The following is a 14,168-nucleotide window of genomic DNA, read 5'->3' as shown; positions in this document are numbered from 1 at the left end:
TCTGGCTTATCAATCACTGCCGTGACGTTCCTTGTGAGAGACGACATGCGATGTTTTTGTCAGGAGTAACAACTGCAGATTATGAGTCCGACATAATGAATCCACTAACACGATACAGCGAATGCCGGTGGTAAACACTCGTGCACGAGTTTTGGGAGGCGTTCCCTCGAAATGAGCTGTGAAGGAGGGGGGTTGTTCTTATGCATGCGCTCATTTCAAAAACTCACTAACAGTCTTTGATTTCTCAGTTGACGAAAAGATCCTCTTTAGCACCTTTAAATATAGATAAGACGAGTAAGAGCATGTCATTGAATTATTCAACATCGACAGCAGACTTTAAGATTTTTTTATTTTTTTTATAACGTATAAATTACATTAGATAATGAAATATCAATTCAAGTCTTATTTTGTGTAAAGAAAGAGTGTTGAAGGTTGTGAAACGTTGTGGTTTATGAACATTTCACAACCAGTCACTCCAGTTGATGTTTCAATTGTAAAATGTTGTTTAACAGAAATCAATTGTTTTAGAATCAATTGTTCAAACATTATCCAGTGATTCAGACTGTAATGCATTGTCTGTGTTTGTATGAAGATGCGATTGAGTCATATTTATTGTGAGTGAAGGCTATGAATGTGCAATAAGGAGGTGATATATAGAGAGCATGTCTTAACCACTGTGACTAACCTGTTTATACATGGATGTGTGTAAGATTTGCCAACAGATGTCTATTTTTCCTATTTAAACTTGCTGATTTATATTTTTATATTTATTGCACTGTGAACTTCCACATTTGAAATCTTCTGATTAATCAGAGTAACATGAGCATCTGCTGGAGGACATGAATGAGGAAGTGAAGGTCGAACACGCCCAGCGCCAGAAGGTCATGAAACTGGAATGAATGTCTTTACATGTGATGATGAGGATGATGATGAATTACTCCCTCAGAGTGTGTTGGTGGATTCACCTCTTCACACACTGACTCCTGTGAAAGGAATCTGATTAAAGACTTCAAGTAAAACCTCGAATGTTCTTGTTTTAACTCTCTCTCAGTCATGGCGCAAATTACTGATGACCAAACAGGATGTGACTGACAACATCTGAATCTCACTGATTGGTTTCCACACAATCAGATGTTCAGTAACTCTAAAAGTACACTGAGAAACTTGTCACAATTTGTTTCCTTCTTTGAAATGCTGTGGCTGTTAATTCCTCAAAAATGTACACAGCAGATACACAAAACATTTACTGAAAGAAATGAGCCTCATTTCGATAATCATTTCGCCCTCGAATTGACTAATCGCATATAAGTTTATATATACATATATATGCACGTTTATGTTAGATGCGATTAATCACAATTAATCGATTTAACAGTATCGGGATCATTTCTCAAATGTGTGGACATGTTATTCAGAGAAAATTAATCTATTTCTGCATTATAGGCCATTTTATAGCCTATAGATTTGGCTGAAATAATTTACACGTGTGGAACCAAAGTATGCATACTAAATAATTGAACCTTAATGCTGTCTAATTATAATAACAGGGTTTTATTATTATTATTTATGCATAGATTTCTACAGCTAAGCACTTTTTCATGTCAAAGATTATCTGAACATGGATTTTGGCGCCCTGAGGGCGAGTAAATGACAGAATTATTTTTGGGTGAACTGTGCCTTTAATTTTATGGCATTGGACTAAAAGCTGCTGACTTTGCTCACACAGGGTGTAACAACTTCTCCAAACTGTTTTGATAATTTTTGTACTTTGTTTGACCCGAATAAACTTCTTTCACTCTAAAATAAGTTGCTTAAGATTTACAAGGCGGAGCATATTTGACCAGGAACACCAAATTAGGTAAAGGATTCTCAGCACAGCACAAGTTTACACTCTTTTCAAGAATTTGAATTCTTAAGTTTTATCTTAAGTAAATAAAATAACAACATTCTTAAGGGAAAAAGAAGTTTTTTTGGGAATACAAAATACTTTTAAAATACAAAATACTTCTTAAGTTAGAAAATATAAAAAAAGAAGAATTTTGTTCTTGAAAATGTTCAAATTTCTTTGATACTTTAGTTTCTAGAGCTTCACTGCTGGAAAAAAGTTAAAATATGTTCATTACAAAGTTGACAGATTATGGAGTCATATGGACTAGTTATGGTTCTTTTATGGAGTTCATGAAATTTAAATAGTACAAAAACTGCTAGTCATATTGAAAAACACAAAACAAAATGAACCACAAAGTAGAAGATTTAAAGTAAAGCTTAGCATGTTTAAAGCTGTGAACCATGTCTTGTACTGCAAACAAAACTCCATGTCCAACATTTACCTTGTTTTTGCTCAACAGGCATTTTCATGGGATTTCTCCTAATTAAAATGAAACAAGGTTGTATTGTTTTCATGATCACCCAATGCACGTCATAGAGGAGGTTTAGGAACTTAAATCAAGAAAAGAATTAAATCTTCAAGCATTAATTGTAATCAGTAAGTGCTCAAATTTGCCAGCTTAAAAAAAAAAAAAAAATCCAACAAATCTCAACACGACGAGGCCTGAGAAGCACAAAACTCCTCCAAGATCTTCCTGTCAATAAAATCAATAAAAACTACAGCTGATCAACTTCCATATACAAAAATCATTTGACAGAACGTGTCATTCTGACTCTCTGCACACGAGCGCCACCTTGAGGACTGAGATAACTTGACATGAAAGACTCAGTTTCCACATGAATTTCAGTGGTTGGTTTCAAAATGCATCAGACACAGAAAGCATGTGAGAAGATCTAGCTGTCAATAACTAACAAAAATATAGATATTAATAAATATAAAAAAGATATCTGCAAGCAACACATAACTAGGTCCAACATCCATCATGTGAGAATAACCCGTTACAAAAATATTATTTGATTGTTTTCAGTAAAATGCTCAATTTCAAAGCTGTTATTATGAGTTATGATTACAGAAGTTCAGAGAATCAGTCAATTACAACATAAATCATTATTATGAGATAAAAATGTGAAATTATAACTATAGGCACAATTTTTACTTTTTATCTCATAATTATGGTTTAGTATGTTGGTGCTTGACATATACAGTGCATCCGGAAACTATTCACAGCGCTTCACATTTTACGTTACAGCCTTATTCCCAAATGGATTAAATTAATTATTTTCCACAAGATTCTACAAAACAATACCCCATAATGACAACGTGAAAGAAGTTTAAGTTTTAATTTATTAAAAATAAAAATAAAAATCACAAGTATTCACAGCCTTTGTCATGACACTCAAAATTGAGCTCAGGTTCTTCTGTTTCGACAGATCATCCTTGAGATGTTTCTACAGCTTGAGTCCACCTGTGCTAAATTCAGTTGATTGGACATGATTTGGAAAGGCACACACCTGTCTATATAAGCTCACACAGATAACAGTGCATGTCCGAGCACAAACCAAACCATGAACTTCTATAGAACTGTCTAGTATGGAGGCACAGATCTGGGGAAGGGTAGAAACATTTCTGCAGCATTGAAGGTCCCAATGAACACAGTGGCCTCCATCATCCATAAATAGAGGGTATGCACAGGGGCGGCGCCAGCCGATTTTGAATGTTTTGAGTCAAGCCCCGAATCTTTCAGGTTTGAGGTTTCTTAACAGTGCTGTCAAAATATCATTTTTCTAAACATATCTCTCTATTAAAATATGTTAAACAGTTCAATACCGCTTTTCTACAGTACTATCCATAGGCCTACATACAGCGTTACCGGTAGCGCTTTCTCGCTCTTCTCTCCGACAGCGCGTTCACGCACACCGCAGTTGTACAGAGCCACGCCTCCTGTCACTCACTCAGAGCAGAGCCACGCCTCCTGTCACTCACTCAGAGCAGCGGCAGGCCTCGAGACTCTCTTTCGGTCCGGTTGAAGGGTTTTTGTTATGATATAACAGCTGATAATACAACTTTGGCACATTTGTCAGCTAAACGTTCATTCAGTGTTTCCCATTAATGACCAGGTGCCACCGTTTCATAATGAACCGAAAATTTAAAACATGTAAATCTCTAACGTTGTATTTTGCCAACGAACTAAAATCGAAACTGTGATATGGCTTTGTGCCTTTATAAAACAGCAAAATATAGTGATTAAGTATATATATACAGTCTGTCTGCGCTGCAAGTGCGCACATTTTCTCACGCGATCAGCTAGTGATCTGCTGATCAAAATAAAAGTTCAAGGATTTAGGCCTATCTTAGAAATTAGTACAAAAGTCTTATAATTTCTAATGAAAAATGTAATTTATTTAGAGAGCATTTTTTTTTTTTAACAATATATGGATATTAGTCATATGAATAATTATATAGGCCTAAAACATTATTATATTATTATTTCATTGTAATAATTGTTTGGCATCCTAAAACACCTAAAACGATGTAGACACTATATCACAACTAAAAAGATGATATTACAGACTAAAAAGAACTAAACCCTCTTTCATGTCGAGGTACAATGCTGTTTCTTTGGTCAATTTGCACACTGTACATGGATTGAAGCTCTTAATTTTGAGCTTCCAAAGTGCCCCAGATTAATGCATTTAACCTTAAAATGTACTACATTTTCTTCCAGGGGAGCATGCCCCCGGACCCCTCTAGAGGAGGTATACCTAACAAACTTTTACAGATTAAAGTGCCAAATCATGTACATTTTATGAACTTTACTCAAGAATACTATAAAAAAGCTTCTTTCATGTCAGTAAAGCTGTTAACAGAAAATTAAATGTCACTGGAAAAATATAGATTTGGGCTAAGCCCCGAATGTTAACAATGTCTGGCTCCGCCCCTCGCCGGAACGCGCTCCCTCAGCTGGACTGAGTGGCAGAAGAACCTGCTGCGTGACTGGATTTAATAGGGGAAACTGCGAAAACGCGAGTAAAACAAACGATTACACTAAAGGTTAGACTCGAAAGTGTTTCTTACAACTTGTCAAATAAACCTAATCCATGGATATTGACATGCAGCCAGGAGTCGTGTTTCCAGACATTTATATGTGGCTGATTTGACGCCGGGGAAATTCTTAAAGCAAATCTGCCTGTGAATATTTTATATAACTACAATATAGGTAGGTTTAAATCCGTGTAATCACTTATATCAATGTTATATCGTCACATTGCCCAGCCCTAAAACATATATAGTTTTATAGTATAGTTTGTGTCAGTGTTTATTTTAAAACACACAATTATGCATAATATAAGATGGAAAATATTTAATTGATGATTTGTCAACATAATATATAACAATACAATATATATGGAATGATTTTACCTCAAAATTCAACATTTTGACAAAATAACTGCAAATCCATGTTGTTTCTGTGAATTGCAGTGATCCATTTGCCTCTTTTTTTTCTGTAGCTTTCGGCAGTCTTTAAATATATACCTCGGGTTTTGTGTCAAAGCTAGTTGTACAGTCAGTCACAAAGCTCTTTCCCGTTTTGGAAGTGTTTTGTGTGTTTTTCACTGCATTCACGCTGAAAACCAATGCTGCCGCTCAGTCTTTGTGCCACTCAGTGGGCGTGACCGCTGTCCTAACGGTCGACGGTGACGTCACGTGCATACCCTCTATTGCAAAGATTTCAAACAAACTTCTTTCATTAAGTTGTCATTATGGGGTATTGATTGTAGAATTTTGAGGAAAATAATGAATTTAATCCATTTTGGAACAAGGCTATATTGATTCAATACTGAGAAGCACAAAACTCCAAGAGTGATGCTGTTACAAGAGAAAAATACAATCAATAAAAACTACAGCTGAACAACTTCCACACAAAAATCATTTGACAGAACGTGTATGGAGTCAAATTAATGCCTTAAAGTTTTGCAAAACAAAAAAAAAGAATTGCAAAGGAAAAATAAAGTATTGAGCAGAAAAAAATAAGTTTTGCAAGCAAAAATAATAAATTGCAAAATAAAATAACGTAGTGCAAAAATAAAAATATAATCAATTACAAAAATCAATGACAGCTGTAATGCTATTTTATCTTTGCCACATATTTTTCATGCTCAAACCTACTAAATCATTTGCAACGCTCATTTTATTCTGCGTTTCAGTCAAGCGTGCGCTCATGATACCGGTTTTCCTTTGCGCTGCACTGTTCTGTGCGGATCTCTTTATGGCACTGGTTTGACGTGGGGGTGGAGTCAAGAAACGGGGGCACGCCCCCGCGAAACACGTCATCGACAGGAGACGCAGATCGCAACAGAACAGATCAAGCATAGAGACAGAGCGCATTTATTATAATCTGAAAACCATGCCCACCGGGGGAAAAACAATCCAACCGGGGGAAAAATCAATCCAACCGTCTCCACTGACTTTGTAATGCATGAGGCTGCCTCCTTGTCTTTTCTGACTCATTACAAAAAACAGAACAATGCCTAAAAGCTGCGGTGTGACAAGGTGTACAGCTAACAAGCTAAAAAACCCAGAAATAAGTTTTTATAAGCTGTCGACCCCAAAAAACGAATGTTTAAGGACACAAAAGTGGATACAGGCAGTGAGACAGGTCATATTACTATAAGAAATGCATTGGAGGGGGTCGTAATTGGCGACAACATATGCTAAACAAACCAACAAAAACAAACCATTCATTATTTTTAACCATGTCAAAGAATTATTTCACCTGTCGCTGATTACGTTCCCCTCCAATGCATTTCGCGGGGGCGTGCCCCCGTTTCTTGACTCCACCCCCACGTCAAACCAGTGCCATAAAGAGATCCGCACAGAAAAGTGCAGCGCAAAGGAAAACCGGTATCGTGAGCGCACGCTTGACTGAAACGCAGAATAAAATGAGCGTTGCAAATGATTTAGTAGGTTTGAGCATGAAAAATATGTGGCAAAGATAAAATAGGATTACAGCTGTCATTGATTTTTGTCACTTTATTTTATTTTGCAATTTATTATTTTTGTTTGCAAAACTTATTTTTTTCTGCTCAATACTTTATTTTTCCTTTTGCAATTCTTTATTTTTGTTTGCAAAACATTTTTTTATTGCTCAATTCTTTTTTGTGTTTTGCAAAACTTTATTTTTGTGCAAAACTTTAAGGCATTAATTTGACTCCATAAACGTGTCATTCTTACTCTCTGCACACGAGCGCCACCTTGAGGACTGAGTTAACTTGACATGAAAGACTCAAGTTTCCACATGAATTTCAGTGGTTTCAAAAGGCATCAGACACAGAAAGCATGTGAGGTTTAGTTGTCAATAAAAAAAAGATATTAAAACATATTATATATATATATATATATAGGCATAAAAAAATATTGAGTTGTGTTGTACTGACTATTTAATTGTCTTTTAAGTGTTTGTATTAGAATTTGGATTTATTCACCAAATTTGTTGCTTTTGTGCTCAAAATTATCATATGGTGTGACAAAGTTATTAATTTAACTTTGTTTTGCAGATTCATTAGATTTAGTAATATTTTTCTAAACCCTCATGCAAAGACAGACATCTCTCCTCACTCAGATATTTTAGATTAATTCAGACAAACCCTGTTATAAATCTAAGAAAATGCTTCTGACCCTTGCTGATACTATTTCTCTTGTGTTCCTTTGACTTTATGATTTATAATTATTTGTCAATTCTGAATGTCACACCAAATGATGCAGTCACACTATATGATGAACTGCACACCACAATGTCAATGCAAAAAATTATTTTATGTGCATTCGACATTCGATGAATTCAATTCAATTAACATTAATACGACTAAAAATCATCGTTTTAAAACGTTATTTAAGAAACTCTAATACGAGTAAATCAAACACCATCTCACATGAAGAACCTTCAACATGAACTTTAAAATTAGAGTGTGTTGTAACAATTATAATTGTTAAACAGTAAAAAATATCAATTTACAATTAGTTGAATGTTTTAGATTCACAGACATTCATAGTATCAGTAATATCAGATACCAGTCAAAAACATACAATGTATGATTTGCATTATCTTCATTCAGTGATGCTTCAAGAGATGGAGGGGTCAGGTTCATAATTGCATTCACTTCTTTTCTTCTTTTGTATTTTTGTGCATCTCATCTTGAAGGAGGAAGGGAGTGCACACTGAATGCCTCACGTTTTCCTCTTCGTATCTTCTCTTTATACCTGTTAATGAAAAATACTTAATATTAATTTTTTTTTTTTTTTTTTTTTTTTTTAAACTTAATTTCAGCTTCACAATCTTGGTAATAGTACCTGTGTTAAAGTTGTGGTCTAGACTTTCATCCTTCTCTATAGTAGTTCTGTGTGAACTGGCATGATCTCTGTACTTTTTCCTTCTTTCCCTCAGGACCTCCTCTCTCCTTACAAGGTCAGCATCGAGTCTTTCCCTGTATTTTTGTGTCCTCTCGTTATCTGCCTGACACACAGAAAATATTGCATCTTTTAATACGCAAAGCATGGCAAACATGGTGAAACAGTTAAATTAAGTATAAAATCGAAAAGGAATACATTATTTGTATGGGTAAATTTAATGTTCACCATTAAATTCATTCAATACTTTTTTTTAATATTTAGTTATTAAAAAAAAAAAAAAAAAACGGTGTTTGTAATATGGAAAAACAGTCACACCATATGATGTTTTGTTCATTTAAGATAAATCTCTTGGTTAACTAATAACAGCTAACTTATACTTAGCATGTAAACTGCCACATGGCAGCAATGATTTTTAAGAATAAGTAAAATTTGTAAAAATGTTATGCAAATAACATCACACCATAAGACAAAACACTGACCACTAATTAATATATCAGATAACGAGCTTTTTAAAAATTAAAAAGTCAGAACTCACCTCTTGACCTTCCAAACCACTCCAGAGATGACACTGCAACTTCATGGTTGATCATAATGATGTCCAAATTATTGCCCGTTCAAAATATAGATTGTAATGTCACACCAAATGACGGCCATTTTACGGACGAAACATATTTGGCCAGAACCTGCTTTAAAATCATGCACAGACATCAACACGAGTCCATTAAAAATGCCTAATTCTGTTACTTAAACTGTACACTATCTATGAATTATTTATACTTTGCTGAGATATATTATCATATTAGTAAGGTCACACATTGCCCGGACAGTGACATATGACAATTTTGATGTTCATATATTTGAACTAGAGTATGCTGTAATAATATCTTGTCAGAGGAACAACATAAACATATATATTTTTTTTTAACAAATACCCATTTTTATTAGTATATGACATCATGAATAGGTAGAATTGTAGGCCTATGTCAAGTCATCCACCCGTATGTTATAATTTCGATCTTTCCTCTTACAAATATGACTTAGTATGTCATAATTTCGACTTTTTAATGTCAATTATTTACAAAAGCGCCTGATTTTTTTTCTTATTTGGGTATTTGAAGTGAAGGTAATGGCAATAACTCCTAGTTAAGGCTTCATAACCCATATGCTTTGTGTTAAACCTCATTTCAGACTAAAAATTTCACATATTCTGAAGTTCTGAGAATAGTTTTGTTTATATTTTGATTTCTAAGGACTTTTATTTTCAAGAGGGGCGCGCGCAAAACTCGATATAACGGAATAACGGTAGCGCAAAATCACGATCATAGCGATAATTACCAAATACACCACACATAGAAAATAAATTATAGTCTTACCTGTTTGTAGCTCCTTCTTTTGACCGTCTGTAGCGTTAAACTCCTCCGAAACAACATTAAGCGCGTTCATCACGGCTAACCGTCCTCAGGTGATGAAAGCAGCTGAAAGAGCGCGGAATATCTGCCGCGACATCACGTGACCGTTAAGTGGCGTAGCATTACGTATCTTTACAGGAATTTTTTTTTGTTGTGTTTATATTAATAGATCTGACTAATACTTATAGCGAAATTTTAAATAAAGTGGGGGGAAAGTTTACAGGTGCCGCTGAATAATTTACGGCGGGCGTCACGTGACTTGAACATTAAAGGGTCCCGATCAAATTGTATGTTCATAGTGAAATATAATTGAATACCATAATAATAATAACAATAATGAAAAATTGGATTGGATTGAATTGTGGGACTTTTTAGGGAGCAAACTTTTCAGTGCACTGGAAGGATTTTGCGATTGAGACAGCACTTAAAATGGCCGACTCCCTGATAAGAGCCCCGACTAGTGAACTAGGGAGTTAATTGAGACGCACCCTAAACCTGTTCCTGGATCAGTATCTTTATATGCTGAAACATTATTCCTGTCAAACAAAGAGTCTCATCTTTGACCCTCAATGAAGAGACCAAATGTGAAGCTAAAAACCTGTACTGGTGGCCGTTTATGCTCTACAAATCCTAAGATATTTTTGATGAAATCCGATGGCTCAGTGAGGCCTGAGCAATGACATTTCCTCTCTCAAGATCCATTAATGTACTAAAAACATATTTAAATCAGTTCATGTGAGTACAGTGGTTCAATATTAATATTATAAAGCCACGAGAATATTTATGGTGCGCCAAAAAAAAAAAAATAAGGACTTATATAGCGATGGCCGATTTCAAAACACTGCTTCAGGAAGCTTCAGAGCGTTATGAATCAGTGTATCGAATCATGATTCGGATCGCGTGTCAAACTGCTGAAATCACGTGACTTTGGCGCTCTGAACCGCTGATTCGACACAAAAGATTCATAACGCTCCGAAGCTTCCTGAAGCAGTGTTTTGAAATCGGCCATCACTAAATAAGTCGTTATTTTTATTTTTTTTGGTGCACCAAAAATATTTTCGAACGGCATGAAGGTGAGTAATTAATGACATTATTTTCATTTTTGGGTGAACTAACCCTTTAAAGCATTAGACAGAGTCACAACAAAACAAAAATATAAAACTGGGACAAAGAATCTGCACAATGTTTTTAATCCAGTTCAAACAGAAGAAGAGCTGCAGCAAACATGGAGAATCAGAGCTGGAACAGAAGAATCAATGTCCTGAGAATAGAGAGAAAGCACATCAATATGGCCTTCAAACCTCTTCCAGACCAGACAGAAACATCTGACCGGTCATTCCCTGGTCACCCGTTACATCATCATAATACAGACTCGAGCTGAAGATCTTCTAGGAGTCGATCACATGACACTGAAACACTCACTTCTGAAAACAGCATCAATAAATGCATATAATGCGGGTGACCTTTGACCTGTGAGGCCGACGTCATGTGTGTTTAGGAGCAGCGGGCTGGTCTTTGGTATCTAGCTGTGCAGGAACTGAAGGCAGATATTTTGGTTAAGGTGAGCAGGTTTGGCCACCTGATTGTACAAATGCAACAGTTCATGTTTGTTTGGTTTTGCCACAAGAAAAAAAGACACAAAACGAAAGAATCGAGGGATTCACGTCCAGCATTCCAGATTCTGCGCAGTATCCGGGGAGCGCGTTTGCTTCCCGTCGTAATGGCAGCATGAGGTATGTAGTGTAAATCTCCACACGTCACAACAACGCTCCCGTGCATTCATGAGTGATTATATTCATCTTAAAAATAATGAGAGTTCACTTAAAAACATCACAGTACTTCCTGAGAGAGACGCCTTCCTGTTACGGAAAGCAAAAATGTGAGATTGGACACAAACATCAGGCCCTGAAGCGTCAGTGTGGATAAAGAGGATGATGTTCACGCAGAGATCCAGACGTTCATCTGGACTTTGCTCTGGAGCTTCTGCTTTGGTTGTGGAATGATTTGATGGTTACGCTGAGAACTTCATCACACCATTCATGGGTGAATCTCATGAAACCTCTGGGAAAACATGATATTTTGATCCAAAACCAGCAGGAAGAAATGATAAATTATATTTTGGATAAGTAAATGTTGGACCTTTAAGATTTTTAAATTGTGATATCATGACGATTAAATGCAAGACACGTTAAACAGGCTTCAATTTCCTTATTTTATATATAAGCATTAAAAAAAATTATATATATATATATATATATATATATATATATATATATATATATATATATATATATATATATATATATATATATTTTAATGCTGTCAAATCAATTGTGATTAATCGCTTCTAAATATATAAACATACTTTTATGTTAGATGCGATTAATCATTTGACAGCATTAATATACGTATATGTATATATATACACACACACATATTTACAAACTTTTGTTAGGTGCGATTAATCATGATTAATCGATTTGACAGCATTTATATGTAATGATAAGTAATAGTATATATATATATATACACACACACACACACACACACACTTACAAACTTTTGTTAGATGCGATTAATCATGATTAATCAATTTGACAGCATTTATATGTAATGATAAGTAATAGTATATATATATATATATATATATATACACACACACACACACTATATATTAACAAACTTTTATGTTAGATGCGATTAATTGATTGACAGCATTAATATATACACACACACACACACACACACACACACACACACACTTACAAACTTATGTTAGATGTGATTATTCGCGATTGATTTGACAGCATTGATATCTGTGCGTGTGTGTGTGTGTGTGTGTGTATGTATGTATGTGTGTGTGTATATATATATATATATATATATATATATATATATATATATATATATATATATATATATATATATATATATATATATCTTTATACACACACACAATTTACAAACTTATGTTAGATGTGATTATTCGCGATTAATCGATTTGACAGCATTAATATGTGCGTGTATGTATGTGTATATATATATATATATATATATATATATATATATATATATATATATATATATCTTTATATACACACACACACTATATATTAACAAACTTATGTTAGATGTGATTAATTGATTGACAGCATTTATATATATATATATGTGTGTATGTATATATATATACACACACACACACACACACACACACACTTACAAACTTATGTTATTTGTGATTAATCGTGATTAATTGATTTGACAGCATTAATATATGTGTGTGTGTGTGTATGTATGTGTGTGTGTATATATATATATATATATATATATATGTCTTTACACACACACACACACAATTTACAAACTTATGTTAGATGTGATTATTCGCGATTAATCGATTTGACAGCATTAATGTGCATGTATGTATATATATATATATATATCTTTATATACACACACACACACACACACACACACACTCTTACAAACTTTTGTTAGATGCGATTAATCGCAATTAATCGATTTGACAGTACTTATATATATAAAATATTCATGAAAATATATATATATAAATATATATATATATATATATATATATATATATATATATATATATATATATATATATATTTTTTTTTTTTTTTTATATATATTTTTTTGATTTTCATGAGATTCACCCACATATTCAAAACTTGCCCTGAGATCCAGATGAAATAAACGTAGGAGCAGATCCCATAGCGGGCCGATCGCTCGTTCAAACATCTACTGACACATTCAGCTGGTTTCTGAGGTATTTGACAGTTGTTCTGAGAGACAGACGGGCTCTGACATCATCAAACGTTTGAGCAGACACATTTCCAAGAACCTTATAAGATTCCGGGAATTCCTCTTCCCTAGCGACCGCGTCCTCAGGTCCAGGCGGGCGTTCGGACCGCGAGCCGGTGCGCAGGGAGGCCAATGCATAGAAGAGAATCAGTGAGGTCCCGTCCTAAAATCACGTCAGCATTTCTGATTCTGACGAATTCAAATCGATTCTAAAAAACAAAAACAAATAAAAACTCAATTCAGAAAAGGTCTAAACTACAGATCCTGAGGTAAAAGACATTCCCGTAACGTTCCACCACTGAATGTTTGAGGTATGAATGTAAAATGAGGAACCTTGAGAGAAAAAGTTCATTCAGAATAAAAGTCACGAAACATAATCAGAAGACAGATCGAAACACACTCTAAATAAAAATCTTCAAGTTCTGTAAAACCTGTCCGTCGTTTGGCTGAACGTTCTGATTGTATTTAGCGTTTTCTAAAACACGCCGGACGTCGTTCGTGAAACACAAGCGCAAATTTCTGTATGAATCGTTCATAAATCCATTCTTACGTTGCATTGTATTAATTTTGTGACATTTTAGATTCAGTAAGAGTGTTTTTGAACGCTTCACTTGTGATTCCTGAATGAGGCCCAG

At 34.6% G+C, this 14,168-nt stretch overlaps 2 protein-coding genes across 5 annotated transcripts in view; both read right to left on the bottom strand.

Moving 5' to 3' along the window:
- The window catches only part of LOC125253798 (collagen and calcium-binding EGF domain-containing protein 1), a 71,457-nt gene extending 61,398 nt beyond the window's left edge, over positions 1-10,059 (bottom strand). For 2 of the 4 annotated variants that reach the window (XM_048167911.1, XM_048167914.1), the window contains exon 1: positions 9,670-9,771. Coding sequence is in view for 2 of the 4 variants with exons in the window: in XM_048167906.1 (XP_048023863.1) it covers positions 9,670-9,739 (70 nt within the window). In the remaining 2 variants the exon portion in view is untranslated. Of the gene's footprint in view, positions 1-9,669 lie in introns of all 4 variants that reach the window. The other 2 variants (XM_048167906.1, XM_048167907.1) reach the window with 2 other exon arrangements.
- An 820-nt stretch (positions 10,060-10,879) lies between these two features.
- si:dkey-205h23.1 (AT-rich interactive domain-containing protein 3B) overlaps positions 10,880-14,168 on the bottom strand; it is a 61,401-nt gene continuing 58,112 nt past the window's right edge. Inside the window, exons 9-10 of the mRNA XM_048168666.1 lie at positions 13,390-14,168; positions 10,880-11,766 (exon numbers count right to left, since the gene is read on the bottom strand). The exon at positions 13,390-14,168 is cut by the window's right edge and continues 361 nt beyond it. The gene's annotated coding sequence lies outside the window, so the exon portion shown is untranslated. The remainder of the gene's footprint in view (positions 11,767-13,389) is intronic.

Source organism: Megalobrama amblycephala, linkage group LG19 (genome assembly GCF_018812025.1).
Source record: "Megalobrama amblycephala isolate DHTTF-2021 linkage group LG19, ASM1881202v1, whole genome shotgun sequence".
NCBI lineage: Eukaryota > Metazoa > Chordata > Actinopteri > Cypriniformes > Xenocyprididae > Megalobrama > Megalobrama amblycephala.
The sequence above is the reverse complement of the archived record's forward strand: the minus strand, read 5'-3'. Positions and strand labels throughout refer to the sequence as shown.